Source organism: Alosa sapidissima, chromosome 10, assembly GCF_018492685.1.
Source record: "Alosa sapidissima isolate fAloSap1 chromosome 10, fAloSap1.pri, whole genome shotgun sequence".
In the NCBI taxonomy this organism is placed as follows: domain Eukaryota; kingdom Metazoa; phylum Chordata; class Actinopteri; order Clupeiformes; family Clupeidae; genus Alosa; species Alosa sapidissima.
In genome coordinates, this window is record NC_055966.1 from 8,475,326 (window position 1) to 8,494,620 (window position 19,295).

General features: G+C 40.1%; 1 protein-coding gene across 1 annotated transcript; it reads left to right on the plus strand.

Annotated features, from left to right (window-relative positions):
• The first annotated feature begins 3,205 nt into the window (after window positions 1-3,205).
• LOC121720859 (membrane-spanning 4-domains subfamily A member 8-like) lies at window positions 3,206-7,624 on the plus strand. Its single transcript, XM_042107331.1, has 7 exons — window positions 3,206-3,472; window positions 4,124-4,334; window positions 4,977-5,093; window positions 5,394-5,450; window positions 5,777-5,974; window positions 6,143-6,262; window positions 6,407-7,624. Exons 2-7 carry the CDS (start codon window positions 4,158-4,160, stop codon window positions 6,461-6,463), a joined length of 726 nt encoding a protein of 241 aa, XP_041963265.1. The 5' UTR covers window positions 3,206-3,472; window positions 4,124-4,157; the 3' UTR covers window positions 6,464-7,624.
• Window positions 7,625-19,295: the final 11,671 nt, after the last annotated feature.

Genomic DNA, 19,295 nt, shown 5'->3' on the forward strand with positions numbered 1-19,295 from the left:
TTTGCAAGTAACAAAGCTGTTGCCCGGTAAGGCTAACACTCTTTTGACAACCACAAAATACAGCAGTGTTTCTCAAAGTGTGGTCCAGGAACCACAGGTGGTACGCGAGCAGACCTGGTAAAATATAATATAGATGAGTTGTTTGCAATATTGAACTATGTAAGCTATGCCAGTTTAAATCATATGAATCCTCTGACACAATAAGCAAGGTGGTTCAGTGAGTAAACTGTTGTATAATATACTGTTGAAGTAGGTCTACTCTTTTTTTTAGCTAGGTGGTCCGTGAGTTTTTTTTTTTTGGTGAAGTGAAACAAGCAGTGGGGGGACGTTTTTTTTGCGACCGCCCCTAGAGGAACTAAAGGTGAACTGCAACCAATTTCGATAGAATTTCGGCAGTTCGAGCTCTGTCTGGGCTGAAGTTGGCCGAGAGTGCCTGGTGCTGAGCCGCGATTGGTTTATCCACGTTTGATGGGGGGGGTGGTGAACAGCAGAATGAAATGACACAGCAGACGACACAACATTAAACCCAAAACATCAAACCACAAAATTAAACCCTAAAAGCAAACGACAGAGAGGATGACACACACAACAGCAGAATCAAACGACAGAGCAGACAACATGCACAACATTAAAAACAAACGACAGAGAGGACGACACACAACAGCAGAATCAAACGACAGAGCAGACGACATGCACAACATTAAAACCAAACGACATAGAAGACGACATGCACAACAGCTGATTCAAACAACACAGAAGACGACATGCACAACAGCTGATCCAAACGACACAGAAGACAGCATGCACAACAGCTGAATCAAACGACACAGAAGATGACAGGCACAATAGCTGATCCAAACGACACAGAAGACGACATGCACAACAGCTGAATCAAACGACACAGAAGACGACATGCACAACAGCTGAATCAAACGACACAGAAGACGACATGCACAACAGCTGATTCAAACAACACAGAAGACAACATGCACAACATTAAAACCAAACGACATAGAAGACGACACGCACAACAGCTGATCCAAACGACACAGAAGACGACATGCATAACAGCGGATCCAAACGACACAGAAGACGACATGCACAACAGCAGAATCAAACAACAGGCAAGTCGACATACTTGACGACATGTGCAACAAGAGTCATGGCACAACATCACAGTAAACACTAGGGGGTGTCGTTTTGTAAGGTGAGCAATGACATGAACAAGGCCGGTTTGTCACGTCTGTCGTAAAGTGAATGTTGCATAGACATCTTCAGTGGACATAAGTAGTTGACAAAAGCAATATTTAGTCGACATAGGCATTATTTTTGGCACTAATGGAACGCCATAAGTATACCCACCACTACAACTAACTAACTCGACTACACCACTAGTTAAATGGCGCATTGCAATTTACAATTTGTGTGAGTTCAGGGGCATACAGAAAGTTGAAGTTTGGGTGACATCAATAAAGAAAATAGAAACAAAGGGATGTGTACAGCCTCAAGTATAAATGATGTCACATTAACAGAAGGTTCAGAGCAGAGGCAGACCTTTCTTGGTGCCATGCAAGTTATTGAAAGTCATGTGTTTTCAGAACGTAGTGGTGCTGTGCCATGTCCCATGTATAAGGGGCTTCAGGTTGATCCAGTGACGGTGGGTGATGTCAGGGAGATGGATGTCAGGGTACTTGGAGAAAGGGGGAGGACATGCCACCTCAGACCACCCCAGCCAAACATCTTCACGTAGGCATTCCCTTGCTTGCAGACTAATGTAGACCATGGAGACCACCTTGCCGCCACCTCCAGTACATTCAGTCATCACCCATATCTTACCTGCGAAAAGGAAAGTTACAATAAAGTTAGTCAGACAATTTTACAACATTACAAAGCATCTAATCAGGCACTCAACACCACTAGTAATACCAATTAATTAAATATATGTGTGCAATAAACTTCACAGCCTACCTATAATGTTAACTACACATTTAAATATGCGGTGTGAATGTTATTAACTTGCGTCAGCTTGAAAAATAACGTTATCAGTATGACTGATCATGGACGTTAGATGACAAACTAAGGTCTTTCTCAAATGTTCACCGATATCCCTGGGAAGTGACTGGTTCTTGGCGTAGCAGCTAGTGTTTAATGCAGGCGTTTCATTTATCGATCATTCACTTATGCGGTCTACAACTACTGACCTACCGATCTATTTTTTACAGTCTATGCTACCGACCTACCATCACAGAAGTAGCTCTAACAGAGGTGTCGTTAACGTTAGAAAAAATGGCTAGTAGTTACATTAACACGAGGTTGATGAGGTCCATGCTTCACATTACGTTAACGTTAACTTGCGTTGCTTTATCACATCATACCGTTGCTTTATCACATCATATACTGTACTGACTGTCTAGTGTTATTAATCCCCATGTACAGTCAATGGTTACTCCATGTTGAGATGGCATACATGATATTTGAAAACAGCAACAACTAATAAAACCAAGTATATCATGCATCGACTGTTAAGGGAGCTGTGTGCTAATCTTCACTTCAATGACTAACTTAGCCTCCCGGTAACGTTAATGTAGCTGCTAACGTTAGCATGTAATTCGCTGTCCGCATTTCTGTTGTTAGCTCATTAGTATTCACCATACTAAATTGTCACAGTCTATAATCAACATAATAAGCTCTCTTAGACGTATTTAAGAACACCAATAGACAAAAAAAACGTTTCAGTTGATACGCAACACTTACCAGACAAGAACAAACCGATTGTTGTTTGTACTGTTTAGCTAACTCAGTCACAGCCGTAAAATTCATCCAGCCAGCTAGCCTTCGGCGCCGAGTCGACCTGCGTTGTGGAAAGGAGAAGGGGGCGGGTTTCACTTGACAAGGGGCGTGTTTAACTCGCTGAGTGGCAACTGAGTGGGCGTGCCTGACCGCGACTCCTCTTCACTGCGCATGCTTCAACTTTTGCTGCGCAGCCGCACTTCAAATTGGCTCCAAATTTTCCAAGATGGCGTCGCCTCGGCGGCTTCAATTCCATAGAACACTGTAGAATGCAGCCACACTGTCCAGTTCTATATATACAGTCTATGATCATATGAGTTACAAGATTCAGTTCCATGGCTAACGTCACGAAGTTAAGTGTGAGTCTGCGCAGTACTGGGGGGACCAACTGAAAAATCGTTCTATTTGACTCAGTGCCCTCCCATTGAAAACGACGGAGTCTGTTGGTCCATTTCTTTTACTGTCTATGGTTAAAACGCCGTGGTCTTCTACTTTCTTTGACAACAGTTCATTCACGCTTCAGCAATAATGGGCGCGCACGACATCCTCCGTTTATAAATATTCACGCTAAACTCCGCCCTGGAAACTCAGAATCTCAGAAACCATATCGGTAACACCGCCATTGTTTTCAAAGGAAGTCTGACCTAACTCGCAGTAGAGTGATTTGTTGACGCAATATCAAGTAAGTGTAACATAATTATGTTTTATATTGGTGTAACTTGTTGCTATTTTTCTCAGTAGGCAAAATCTAACTTCGTGTTTGTTACTTTCACTTTCTCTAGGGCATGGTTGGGTGGGTGGGTGGCTAGCCGATGTTTATATCTGGCCTACGATTTTCACTGTATTTGTCCTTATTCAATGTGTGTAGTTGTATATGGACAGCTATGCTGGCTGTTTCTGTCAACAAGCACCTGAAGATGAGCGCACTAACAATGTAGTCCTAGTCTTAATGTCCGTTGGCGGCTCGGCTCGGATCACTGTGTGCCACTCTGCTCGGCTTCAAGTCGTTATAAAAGCGATTTTTAGCTTCCACGTTTTCCTAAAAACTCCAGCCTACGTGCAGTGCAGTGGCTGCACAAAATAAAAATGGAAGGATTTTCGGTGAGCACAGCACACGTTTTGGTAGGCTACAACTGAAGCACTCCTCTTCAGGTGCTTGACAGCGATGTCAACGAACGAACAGGAAACTGATTTGCCGACTCCAAGTAGTACACAGAGCCCATACATTGACACCCATACTCGTAAGGCAAGTAGGCCTAAGCTAATTATTTGGGATGATGTAAAAGGACGTGTAATGAATAGCCTAAGCAATGTGTTGTTTGTTTTGTTCTAGCCTACTCTCTCAACCACTCGGCCAAATTATCAGGATGTCAGTGACAATGACCAAGGTGGAAGGGGTGACTGTTTTAACGGTGACCAACAGCAACCCAAAAAGTAACTGGCCTTTGCTGTGTCAGATACTGGGGACGCTCTGCTACAGCCCAGCATGCTCTGTATCTCACAAACTCAGGGGGCTTCTTGGAGGAACACAATCTGTACTGGGGGTGAATTGTTTTTTCTTTCTTTAGAAATATTGTTTTCAGAGTAGGCTAATTCCTGTGGCACACATCACTACGAAACGTGATGAACTCAAATTTACCTGAAATTAGGCCTACCCCTGAAAACATACCAAAACCACTTAATTTATGTTATTAAGTGGTCATTCATTTAAACAGGCCCTTCAGTTTACCTTTAAATGCCATTTTAAGGTGTGACCCCATAATCTACATTAAAGGTGTCAAGTCAGGGGTTCCCTTTGTTTGTTGTGATAAAGGGGTAGTTATGGACACTTTAAGTATATCTTAATTTTATTTTAAGGTGTTAATTCAGGGATTCCTGAATTCAGGTAAATTCTGTAGACTTTCCTCCTTAATCTATGCACGTTTCTACTTAAAAAGTACTTACTGGTAATTATAGAAGGGTTTTAATGACAAAAGTAAGGCATTTATAAGGGGTGAAATTAAGGGGTGTTTTTTCATAGTGCATGCTGCTCAAATATACTGATGGTTGTGTGTTGGAGGATGGTCCTTTAAAGATGAACTTTATGACTTTAAGACTGTTAAGATTATTAATATTCAGCTAATGTTGAGGCATTTGTACATTTCATTATTATGACACACTTTATTACTCTTTTTATTTATTCACAGACAATTCAGATCATGATTGGATTGCTAAACATTGGCTTTGGAGCAATATTGCATGCATCATATTCGACATATAACGTTGTCACTGAGTCCGGGGCTTCATATTGGCTCAGTGGTTTGGTAAGGCTATTAGGTTACCTATTAGGTTACCCCAAACTTCATATCTGAAACTCTAATTCAGTGAGTTAAGATATGAATCTTGAACTGACACTCAACTGTTTAAAAACAGCACTCACTGATGCACTTATTCTTACTGTACTCTACCGTTTTGAAAATGTGCTAAAATTGTTGAGAGAATTGCTTTGAAACTTAACTGTTACCATGTTGTTAGTCGCTTTGGTTAAAAATGCGTCAGCCAAATGTAATGTAATGTAATGTAATGTAATGAATCTAAAATCTGTCTTATTATATCCTTTTCAGTTTATTCTATGTGGTGTGCTATGCATTCTTGCAGAGAAGTGTCCAAGTGCTTGTCTGGTAAGTTTTATTTGAGACCAGGATAATTGTATTCACTAGGCCAAAAATACAAAAGATTTCTTTGATTTGTGAATCAAGCATTCTTTAGATCTACTGTCTATACCACATATATGGCTACCTATACCACATATATGGCTACCAATACCTATATGTTTTAAGTGATATAAAACATAAGGTTCTCTTACATCAACATAATATTAAAAATGCACAACTTACCTTGTTATCAGTGTGTTACATTGATACCGTCTCTGATTGATCAGCTTGACCTTGCTGTAATTTCATTGTTTAATACAGGAATAAGTTTGCGATTTTGTATTTTATTACAGGTTTTCATAACTGGGTTGATGAACATTGTAAGTGCTGCCTTTGCTGTAACTGCCATTGTTCTATATGCAATTAATGTTGGCATGATATGGAGGCCCTTCTATAGACAATGTGATGGCTACTATGACTACTATGACAGGACACCACCACCCCCATCAGGAAATGTTGATATCTGCAAAACATATCTAGCTAAATCAAAGGTATGTTGATTTCCCCATTAATGGTCTTTTTGAGCATGCACTGCAGTTTTAGCATTATGAATGCATACAGTAGTAAAAAGCAGCTGGATTGCCACTCCCTGTATGTATCGTAAAGCACACAGTGTTTGCCACACACTTCAGAGAAATAATTGTCCTGTGTTTCCATAGGTCATGTGGGAAGGAATGGGCATCATAATGATCATCTTTGCAGCTCTACAACTCTGCATTGCCATCAGTGCCAGTGTCGTGGCATTTAAGGCTGTTTGCAAGAGGGACACACCTGTGCAGGTATGAGTGCAAAACCATTAGCTGACAGTTATTAGCTGACAGTCGTTAAAATAGATTAGATTGTTTGAGATTTGTAGAAGCATGAACTGAACTGAATTGACTGCTCTACTTAATATACTCTATGTTTGTGTGTTGCTCTTGCAGGACCCTGAGCTCAACAAGCCTCTTGTTGATGAAGTCTTGTCTTACCCCACAGTTTAACACGGCCATTTCAAGCCACATGCATCACTGCAATGTGACTCGTCATGCAAAATGAGTTGGCTAGTCATGAATATTTCGATTTTTAGATAATTTTAAGATCATCTTTAAGTATGTTAAAAACCTTGTCACAATTAGATACAGGCCTGGTGTGGCTACAGGTTTGGACAAATAAAGGCAGGTTTCAGTCTTTTTGGTTGTATAAAAACCTCTTGAAGCCCACCAGATTGCCTGCTTCAGCTTGTTCTATGCTGCTTAAATCATGTTTAGAGTAGATGGCACTGCTTAAAAAACACATTTTCCACTGATGAAAGGCAGGCAGGCAGTGTTAGCCAGAATTCGTAATGTTTAAACTTCTGTCAATATGGACATGGTATATACATTGTTAGATTAGTTAGATTCTCCCCAACTCAATCAAAGTAGTCTACAGTGTCTGTCTGTGTTTCTGTCTCTGTCTGTGCGAACTTCAGAGTTCTATTACTCAATGATTTATACCGTAATCATTTTGATAGTAGACTATTTCTCATCTTTGCCAAGCAAAAGCTTTGAGTGAAAGAAAAAAGGCCTGGAAAAAGACTTTGGCGATTGAAGCAAATAAAAGCCTGGGCTATTAATCAAGTTCTTACTGTTATCAACTATACAATTTAGCCTGGCTAGCGCCACCACTTCTCAATGAGACGTGGTCTGGGAACCAAACGTTCATTTGAAAAAAATGCCCAGATCCGTTTATTGGGTTCCACGGATATCTATCAAATGCGTCGGTGCATAGCTCATTATCGTCTTGCTTTCCCCCCTGTTCTGTGATTGGTTCCCTATCTCAGGCGAAAATTTGCTCCATGGTCTCCAGGCTGCCTTAGCAGCGTGAATCAAATCGCATGCAAGGCAGCATGGGAACACCCAGGCTATATACAATGATCAACTTTATACATTTGTCAAATGAGCCTTTTAAGATTGTCATTACATGTATTGATTGTATTTCATTGAATCATAGTAGCAGAACCCTCTTTATGGGCATGATGAGGGCATGGGGCATCGCTTTGCGAGGTCAATGGTCGAGTTATTTCACAATTACCCTCTTTTGACTTACAGTAATGGAGACAGACAAACTGAAGTTATGTACCACATGTTGCTGACAAAAATCAACAATAAATTGTTAGAATCTAATCCATGTTAATTATTGCTTATTGATCTGTCCCAATCCTTCCCCACCTTTCTTATGCAGCCCTTGCCACTTAATCTACTAAACCCCTCTTCTACTGCACTTTTCTGGCTGACACCAGACATAATTTCACTGCATTTCTTACTTCCAGTAACTATATGCATGTGACCATAAACTTCCTTGTATCCTTGTACATTACAGTGGGTTTAAGGTTAAACTGAACCTATACCTTCAGTGTATACCCAAAAAAGCATCCTGTGGGAGGATTGTGTATTCCTATTGTAACTAGGCTACTTTATTGTGCTGGGTGATGCTCACCAGTGAGAAGGGGGTTGCATAATGTAGACATGAGATTTGGTATATCAACTTATGGCCACCTTACTCCAAAGAACTTGGACAAGATTTGGGAAAGATTCTTGAAAGATTGTAGTCTTTTAAAGCTGAAGTTGGCAAGTCTGACAGATTGAGGGGACTTAGCCAAAATTTTGAATGTTTACAACTCTCATGCCCCTCCCCCACTATCACCGAGCACCCTCTCATCGAGTTTGTGCTCGTCAGTGCGCACCAGACTGTGATTGACAGTCAGATCTCACACAGCCCTGCTCTGATTGGACCAGAAGAACCGGGAGCTGTGGATTTTTGCAAAACAAATAACAGGCTCTAGGTGGAGGTAGAAGTGCGGGTTTGTTTTTAAAACCGGCTGATTTATGTTGTTCTGTCGGAGCATAGTGTCGGTTTCAGTGAATATGATAAAAAAAAATAAAAAATAACTAATGCCCCCCATTCAAGCTTTACTCAAAAGACTCCAATCTTTTATGAATCTTTCCCAAATGTTGCCAAAGTTGAAGGTTGAAATTCTGTTTTGGTCGTTTTTGAAAGTGAATTGGGTGTGCCTGTGACATCTAATCATTGGTCTGGCACACCTGAAATATTTTCTGCTTTCACGGCTATGTAGTAGTCAACAAAAACCAACCGTAATAGCTTATCATAACGAGCAAAACATTAATAGCTTACCTTGGACACTCATTAGGCTACATGCATGGTTGAGTGTTTGTTTGTTAACTCTGTGAAGACACCCATTAGGTCCTCAATGCACCCACGACAGTTAAATAGCTTACTGTCTTTTGAAAGATTGTTGGCAGAAAGTCTGGAAAGAATGGCCCGCCGTCTTGCACAGTAGCCTCACATTGCACCCGTCAAAACGCAGCTTGCGCACATTACGGACTCGCCTTTGGAGTCTGATCTGACTGTTTGCACGGCAAATTAAGAGTGAAAGTAAGTGCTGGTTACTCCTGTCCCTCACTGATCGAGGTTCTTGATGTCTGTCCAAAGGATATTTTCCCAAATATTAATAACTTACTTCGGCCAATCGGTTACAGTCTTTGCTAATCAATAAACAAAGCAGTTCACGTGTTGAATTGACTTATAGGTCTATAAAACCCATCTCTAAAATAGGAACTGAATTTGTATTCTGCCTTAAAATAGTTTATGGCTTATTTTTTCCTACTTAGATCTTCATTTAAGTTCGGAAATGAATCATGGTGCAGCCTGAAAGTGAATTATTCTTGCGAGTAACCTAGGCATATCGTATTTTCATGTGCGGTTTTTGATTGTCATTACGCGATCACGTTAATTTTTAAAGCACAATAGGCACAATTTATATTTTCATGTCATTTGCATCCCAACTGTCATGTCTCTCCTCACTTTCAGTCGGTTCTCACAGGCACACCTTAATCATAATCTCTGGCTATAACAATAACGTTCAAATTAAATGGAGTATCATAACAATAATGTTCAAATTAGATCTGCTGCATAGTGGAGATTGAAAGGACCCAAAAAGTATCATCCTTGCATGTAATATGCTGTTGCTCCATTTTGACATTGTAAACGTTCGGAAGAGTGAAAACAAAAGCAGTTACAGTTAACACTTAATGACCTACTGTACTGTAGCAAATGTCGGCGACTTAAGTGTGTGATTAGATAAATGGCCACTGGCAGATGCAATAGGTAAATAGATATCTTTGCGTGTTAGCACAAGCAGCAGCCTGTAGGCCATAAAGGCAAGTGTGTTTGCCACTTACATTTCTATTGTCTGACACTTCAAACTGCTGCATGTGCATCAAGAAAGGTCCCGCCTTAGACCATGTTAATGGCCAATCGTAGACTAGGATTTGGGGGTGGCACCTGGGGTGGCCAATTGAATCTCAAGGGTGGCCTGTGCCACCCGGAGCCACCCCTCTGCTCAAATTGAAAAAGGGGCTCAAAGAATACGATTTTTAAAAATATAATATGTCAACATAATTTAGCCTAGGTCAATCTTTTAAATTATAGCGACCCATATTCAAACAAAATTCAATAAACCACATTATATATCATTGTACCCCAGGTGAAATCTATTTCTATTGTGTGTGTGTGTGTGTGTGTGTGAGAGAGAGATCCACTGCCTTTAGTGGCTTTCTTTCTGTGTTTGTCTCCTGTCTTTATGAGGCATCTTCACTGCAAAATTCATATCATGATTTATAAAAGAAAACATATTGCACAATTAAATGTGTAAATGGCAACGTGAATTGACATTACTGTATCTTCTAATCAGCTTTCTATAGCTGTAGCTCATAACTATAGCTTTGTCTTTGACAGAAGCTGATATAGCATTCCTTAAGATTTTTTTTCTCTGAATATAGGGCTGGGGCCTCATTACAGAAACTTCCTCTGAAATACTTATCTCAGTTTAGGATGGACTACATTTAGGGAAAAAATCATATCTTGGGATAGGAATTCTCTATTAAGCGGTCAAAAAAGTATGTGCTGATCAGCTGTGCCCGGTGCTCCACTAGATATTCACGCTGTCTGAGATTCCAGCTATATGGAAAACAACTTGTGTAAAATCCATAATGTGAATAAGGCCAGATGGGGTCATGTGGGGTCACGCTTTCTTAAAGTATGTGCTGATCAGCTGTGCACAGTGTTTCACTACATATTATTCACACTGTGTCTGTCCCTGTCTAAGATTCCAACTATATGGAAAGTATCTTGGATTGTGCCAGAGCCTATAAAACCCAATGCCAGAGCACTAAAAGACCTTAGACCTATTGCTCTCACCTCATACATCATGAAATGTTTTGAGTGGACTGTTCTTGGGCATTTAAGGAAACAGGTCTGTGCCTTACAGGACCCACTCCAATTGGCATATACTGTAATGAGGGAGTAGGTACAGACGATGCCCTTGTCTATCTGTTGCACAAGGTGCACAGTCATCTTGAGCTAACTGCTGCATCTATCAGAATAATGTTCTTTGACGTTTCCAGTGCTTTTAATACACTACAGCCACATATTTAAGCTAGGAATCCAAAGGTCCAACTAGTTTCTCCTCTGGGGAATTAATAATGTTATCTATCTATCTATCTATCTAAAAATTCAATTTATTTGTCTGCTACTGCCTCCCAAGGGAATATAGGCTACTGTTACCAAATACTGCCAGCCAGGAGTGGACAGAAAACACATTAACATGAAAAATTCTAGGCCTTACTAGCAACATAACGTTTTGAAAATTATGCTTTCCCTTTGACATTTCAAAAAGAATGAGAGCTTAGCTGTTTAGATGAAAACAAAATTAAGTGATAATGCTGTTGTCAGGTTGTTTTAAAATCACGTTTTTTGAAAAGCCACAGCTTCAAATTTAGCTTAGGCCTACAACCAAAAGATTGTTTTCAGAAAAAATGCACTATGAGACGAGATAAAATAGGATATAAACGGTTTATTTATTTTCATTTATTTATATATAATTTGAATGGTTAGGCTAATGTTCCTCAATGTTGGAGGAGAGGAGACATTGAGCAAGGTAAGGTAGCCTATAATTAGACATTCGCCTGACATTCAAAACATAGCTAGATCTAGCTTTAATTTCAGTCGTATGTCTAATATCAGGCTAATCAACTAGGGTAATCTAGTTTGACTAACATCAAAATGGGTAATCAACTTTACGCCGATTCATTTAACACATCGGTCATCAGTGTGCATCATGCAACTAAAAGTTCACATCGATGTGATGTAAACTGACCGACCAACAGCCATGTTTTTTAATTTTTTTACATAAATTATTATTTTATAGATTATTATTAAATGTTCACAGCTAATTGTACTAATTTTCAAAATAGTTATCCACGGGTCTTAAAAGGGCACTTTGGACATTAAGGGGAAAAGGGGCTGGTGCTTGAGCACAGCACCCTTGTGAGCAATTCAAAAAACAAAAATGGGTGTGAACTTTCTCATCTCACAATCTCATGCAGTCACATATCAAAAACATCATCAAACCTGCCTTTTACCACCTCAAAATCATCTCAAGAGTCCAGGCCTCCCTGTCGGAACCTGAAACGCAATTCCCTCCTTCATCACTTCGTCTGGACCATTGCAGTGATGTTTTGTCTGGTCTGCTCAGCAGGACCCTTGACTGGCAATTTGTTAAAGTGATGGTTCGGCGTAATTTCACCCTAGGGTCCTTTGCACCATGACCCCGAGCCAAACACCCTCCCAGAACCTGTTTTCCCTTGGTCGAGCCCTGGTCGAGTAGCGCTGTCAGAAATGAATGAGTTTCTGCAGGCGTAATGGAACCAACTTTTATCTCGTAAATTACCCCACTAATAATGCCCTGAATGGTACGAAACTTCTACAGTAGGCTATGTTCTTTACTCATAAAACGAGGCATTGAAAAGTTTGTAAGTACACCAGGAGTTTAATTAAATAACACTTGCCTGATGGATGCTACTATCTGCTACTATACTGCTGCGTTGACGTTACTTCTGTGATTTGGGAAAAGTCCTGGCAGGAAGCATGCATAAGGATGTAGATCCAGGAATGCACTAATATTTTGTTCGTAGTACCAGTTTGCAACAATTATTAGTTAACACTAAGTTGTAAACACTTCGGAAAAAAAAATATTAAAAACGGGATATACCAAAAAACGTTGATGTAATCGCTTCCTGCTGATATTCATTCATTTATCCTGGTCATTGTAAGTGCCATTTACACATGGTATATTTTTTCAGGACAGTCTAGGCTACCCAGATCTTGCATTGATTTGATTTTGATTTTTAAATAATACAAAGATAAAAAGTGTATAGAATTCTTACATTTTGAAATGTATCTCACCCCAGCAAGCTGCCAGCTGGACATGACTTTAATGTATGTGCCACACTGTCCTAAATCTGGCAATATAAGAACCATGGTGGAGGGAGACTTTGGGGCTGAGCAATTTACAGACATGTGGTGTGCACCTTACAGAAATAAATGCCATTTTTTATTTAGTGATGAAATGTAGTGACACACACACACACACACAGATACACAGGCTGACACGAAAAACATTCTAATTGATGTCACTAGTCAAAACACAACTGACACAAAAAGGCACATCATTGCACCCTATATTTGTGTAAATGTTTCCAGTGTATAAAACTTGCAAAAACAAAGTGCACACACATCAGACATGTGCAATGACACTCCACATGTGAGTGCATTGTTAGTTTCCGAAATGGCACGAGTCTCGGAGCCACATATGCTCGGGCCTATCATGGCCGCTTGCTGCTATTTATTATTATGACCGCCGCGCAGCAATTTTGTGTCAACGATTCCTTGGACACTGAAAGACCAGGGGCCTATTGCACAAAAGCAGAATTAAGACATCCGGGATAAGTTACTGAGCTGCGCTCAATGAATCCAAAACAAGAGCGTACAGGCTTAATTGGTTGCACAAAGACCAAGCCAGGATGAGCAGACACGGATTCATCAAGCCAGGTGAAACCCATCCTGGATAAGTGCGCGCTCACGGCTCCCTCAAATAGACCCCGCCACCGATCACAGATTCACTATGGCAACTAGCGGCTTCATTGCTTCTTCTACGGTGTGAAGTGGGTAGCGATAGCCTTTTTACAACAGCAACAAACAGCAACACCTCTGTTTAGGAGAATATTGCAGCTAGTGCCGCGACCACCACGCGCAAAATGGTTAGGCACTCCCGTGACGTCATATTGTCGCATGACAGGTCAGGAATGGTGAGTATGTAAGAGTTAATTAATGATCACAAACGTTTAAATAATGACAGTGGGTCTAGGTATATGTGATAACAATGTGTAGTGGGCAGTGGAATAACTATTGGTTTCTGTTTGTGGTGACTGCTGACTGAGATAAGGGATGAGATTAAATAGATCCTGGAATTTAGCCTGGTCTGGAGCAGGCTAGCTCCACAGAATAAATCGCCATGGTAACTTATACCACAACATATCCTGCTGCCCCCTATCCCGCTTTTGTGCAACTGGATCACGGATAAATTGAGCCAGGATAACCAAGATATCCCAGCTTAATCCCTTATCCTAGTTTTGTGCAATAGGCCCCAGGGGCCACGAAACTCGATGGGCATGTAGCCCCACAAGGATAACACGGAACCATTGTTTTTTGTGTTCCTGTGAATATCTCGAGAACCGTAGGGCCACTCATTTGATATGTTGCGCCACCGAGTTAAAATGAAAAAACAAAAATGAGGCATTGTAATTGCAGGTATCTTTGGCTGACAGGTTCAAAATTGCACAGAAGTTGAAGTGTAGGATCATCATGACACCCTCTGAATGCATGCCACGTTTCGTGGAATTCCGTTCATGGGGGACCATACAATAAATTAATATGTGTACATTTAGTGACTGCACACTACACATGCACTCATGAGGACAGGCAAATGCACCTACACACACACACACACACACTCACACATAAACACACACATAAAGACACACAGTAGACATGCAGGTGTGGCAAGTGGTATGGTTGTTAGGGGCTTTGAGCCCAGATATATTTGCTGACTACGCCACGATGGGACTTGCACCCAAAGATATCACACACATCAGTAACCTTAACCCTATAAGGCACTCAGGTTCGTAAACTGAATTGGAGACGTGGTTCCATAAAGGAAATCAAGCTTTTATTGACAATGAACAAACATGTTGCACCAACACACATGGATGCGCATACACTGGAAGGGGAGAAGGATAGCTGAGGCTTACCAGTGGGAGACCAGGGGGTATCTCACCACCGAAAGGGACGCTGCACCTCCACCTTGGGCCTCAGCTGCACCTCCACCTTGGGTCTCAGCTACACCTCCACCTTGGGCCTCAGCTCCTGGGAAACAGAGAGGAAAGCAACACAAGGTTAAGGGGACCACACACACACACACACACACCTGAACAGGTTAACACAAAATACAATACAGGCCAGGGACCTTGATGGCCCTGGCACTAGAGATCCACAGCTATAAAAGGCCTCCGGCTAGTGATGGGTCATATGAACACAGGACAAACACAAAATACAAACACTTCTCAAAACGAGGCTGCAGACACTGAGGATCAGCAGCACTATGGAGGGCCTCCGTCAGTGGTACAATGAGATGAGATGTAACATAAAAGGAATGACACAGTAACACAATCAAGTAAAAGGAGCCAAACGCTGTCACACTGGGTATCAGCAGCGCTACACAAATGGCCTCCTTCCAGTAGCAGACATAGAGAGATAACTGACAAATTCATAAACAAAATGAACAAAAACACTCAGTTCATAGCTGCCAACTCTCACGCATTGGCCGTGAGACACACGCATTTGATTAGTTTCACACACTCACACGCCACACCCACGATTTCTCACGCTGAAGTGTCAACCCGGTCGGTCAGATGCCTGAAAAATGAGTTTAGCCTATAGATCTACCTGTTGAGCCACGGTTATGCTTTCATAGACGGTGAGAGGGTTCGAGAGCACCCCCTGTCTGTGGAATTTTCAAAATTTTCTCTCATTTGCGATGCTACTTCAAAAGCCATCCCAGGCGCATTCCCCCGGCTTCAGGTAGGCCTATGCTTTGAGTATTTTTCACGCTGAAGTGTCAACGTGGTAGGTCAAATACCTGGCAGATGAGGTTCAACTAAACTAAACCTATACATGATATCACACATCATGTGAACGAGCGGAATCTAAGCTTTCCAATGATATTAGCGCCAAGTTGCTGTGATAAATGGTTCGCGAGAAAATTATCATTGAACCGACGTGCAATTTAGGCTAATCATATTTGCATTTTGCACACAGTGCACACCCATTACTCTCGGTTGTAATATCTCACTAACCCTTCACACAACATGTGGCAAACCTAATATCACAATAAACAGCAAACCGTACCGAATAAGAGGATATAAAGCATGCCTCTGTTTTTGAAATTGCAACACATTTCTACATAGCCTCATTGGGGCGAAATTATAATGTATTCTAATGTAAACTATTTGTCAGTAGGCCTACATACATTTTTGTAAATTGCTCAGTAGATTATCCCACTATCATGGTTCTTATATTGTCAGGTTCCAGCCAATCCCACTTACACAGATAAATGAATATATTTATATTGCCATGCTTTCTAGTGACATTAATGCAAAAATATAAAGAAAATCAAATAAGGAGACACAAATATTGATATAAAGCCTGACATAAGCCATATGCAAACATTCACATCATGCAGATATGGGTACATCCTGAAAAAGGAATAGCCTGTAGGCTATGGCCATTACAATGACCAATATATTATCTTAAATGAACTAGCTGAAAAACACAGGTGACCACTTCTGCATAATTTCATGGAGTGCTGAACATTTCTGAACTGTGAAATGGACCATATGTTTTTGTGGTTGTGAACTTATTGCAATATCACCATAACTATTCCACCTGTGTATGCATGGTTATAATTCTGAAGTGCAAAATAGCTTAGGCTACAGCACAAATATTTCCATAAAAATAAGCAAGTCTGACCTCTGAATTTATTTTTAAAAGTGCACCAGATTGATGCATTTAAAAGTTAAAATATACAAACATTTCTTAAATTCTTACAAAACACCTACCCACTTTTTAAAATTGTTAGTTTGGACCCCCCCACTATTGCCGTGCGAAATACCAGTGCTTTTTGTACGCCAAATAAATAATAACCTATAGGTTTATGTAAAACTCCCCATTAACAGCATCACGTCACTAACCACAGCTAGACTGCACAATGGTAGGCCTTCAAAAGCATGACATTTTCGCTTTAGTTTGATATTTAATTTACTTTATCCGCTTTCATGCGTTCATTGAACGTCCGCAGTGCTGTAATGGAAACCTTATTGCGTAGCCAAGTAGCCTATATATTGAGTTATTTTTAAATTATGCATGATTTACTTTTTATTAATTTCGTAGGCTGGCTTTATTTTGTTATATAGAAGTATCTAAATAACCTGGTAAAATGTACCAGAATTCAGGAAATTGCATCTAGTCCAAAAAAAAATTTCTGGGGGAGGACCCCCATACCCCCCACTTAAATGTCCCACCCACTTTCAGAATGCCTCCATCGCCCATGGTCCTAGCATTAGGCTAGATCCCTTTGATACCAATGTTAATTTAACTCTGGGACCCTGGTCCCTACACCTGAGAACCTTTTTACTGTACGGTATAATGCTGAACGAGCCAAACAATAATTTCCGCAGCAAAATTTGGGTTGGCCCCACCAAATCTCACTCCAAGGTTTTTTGAAAAGTTGGCAGCCCTGCTAATTTAGATACACCTATGGTGTGGGTGGTTGCGTTTCTTTAGGAGTCTGCTGTCTTGGTTTGTATAGAAATTGATATTAAGTGACGCATACACGCAAGACGGTGGAAATACGGGAGTTCTGATAATTATATCCGACGATAACCGCTACATTAGCAAGCTATGAGTAGAAATTAGTACGCTAGTCGTGCATGCGTTCTTAATCAAAAGTAAACTTTTTATATTTCCTTATTTTTAGAATTATAACAGAGGCATTTTCATGAGTGTTTACATACAATATCTCGAACAATAATTGCTTAGAACACTTACGGACGTATCTACTCCAAGGATCTGACCGTGAGAAACAGCTTGTCGTACACATCTCTATACATGGATTTCTATGGAACGTCATGAAAACATGCTTGCGCAACCAAGAGGCAGAAAGCACCATAAAACAGCATAGAGCAATGCAAAAGAATAAAATGAGTTTTTGTGCTGAAAACTGCACCAATTCGAAATCACGATGGTTAGAGAATGTTAAATATGTTCAATATCCCTAACGGAATGCATGTCTTCGCCAAAAATGAGAAAATACGATGTTATATTAATCATTCAAATGAACGTCAAACTTTGAAATATAGTCTGAAATGAGATGTTATTATCATTGAGACAACAGGGGTATACAAAAAAATCCGATTGTAGCTTACAGCAGCCGACTATTTAGGTTAAGTTTAGAACGTTGTGGACGGCCAACAAGCGTCTTCTGCCTCATGGCTGCGCGCGCATCTAGTTTTGTTGGTAAACGGGAAACCCGTGTATATGAACACGTTAGAACTAAATTCTCGGGTGCGAGGCAAAACAAAGGCACTTAGGGTGCTATACCAGGGTACACCAGTAGGTGTCCTTCTTGCATAAATTTAAACAGATTAAAACAGAACAGCCTCTATGCCACCAGCTAACATTTAAACTTGTACATAAGTAAAATAATAATAATAACTAGAAATGCAATTCCAAGGAATTACCAGTGCATGAAAATGCTAAAGTTGTGATGTAAAATATCATGTATAGTTAAAACAGATAATACAGAGATGGTTACTACGGTGATGCTAGGATAGACATGGTGGTTGCATAGCTTAATAAAAGTTGATAGTTTAAAAGTAGACTGTTTAAAAGCTGAATGTAGATAGTTTAAAAGTTGTTGATAGACAGTAGATAGTTTAAAAGTTGTTGATAGACAGCTAGTTTAATAGATAGTTTAATGATAGTTTAAAAGTAGACCGTTTAAAAGTTGAAGGTAAATAAAAGTTGTTGACAGACTGGAAGTTGAATGAATGTTGATATTCAAATAGTTTAACCCTTTAGGCGCCAGAGGTTTTTTTCCGAAACGATCAATTTTGACATCTTCATTTCAAAAGGCTATATCTTAAAAGTGATAAGAGATAGAGACTTTCTGTAAATTAGAGAAATATTAAGGATGACCCAAAGTTTATGTAGAGATTAAATGTTTATATCTAATTTGCATATTATGACGTCATATGGTGGCGGCCATCTTGGATTATAGAATTTTCATGAAAAGTCGCATGTTTGAATGATAAAATGCACCACTTCTTTCCCCCCAAAATGTCCCTCACATTCTGTATGCTATATTGCACAATACTGAATGCTCAGGTAAATAGTAAGTAGTGAACAAACTGTGTAAATCATTACTAATAAATGGCTGAAACAAACCAAATGCATGTAGCGGTAGACTGGCCTTTTGCTGTAGAGATTTTCCATTTACTACATACAGTAGGCACTCTGATTCCATGTATGGGGCACATATAGATTATTCAGATGACACACAAACACAAGTAGACAAGACCTGTTTAGTTCAAAAGCTCATTTGCCGCGGCAAGGCACAGATCAGGAGTGAGATGACGAGACAAGACAAGAGACAATGTTAGTATTTTTTTTCTTTTTGTTGTTTTTGTTGATGTTTTTTTTCTTAGCTGACAAAGACACACACATCACAAGGACATGAACACACAAAAAGGAACACATAGTGTATGTCCTAAATGATCAGGGAAATAGATAGCAAATCAACAGTGTAAATCATTACTAATA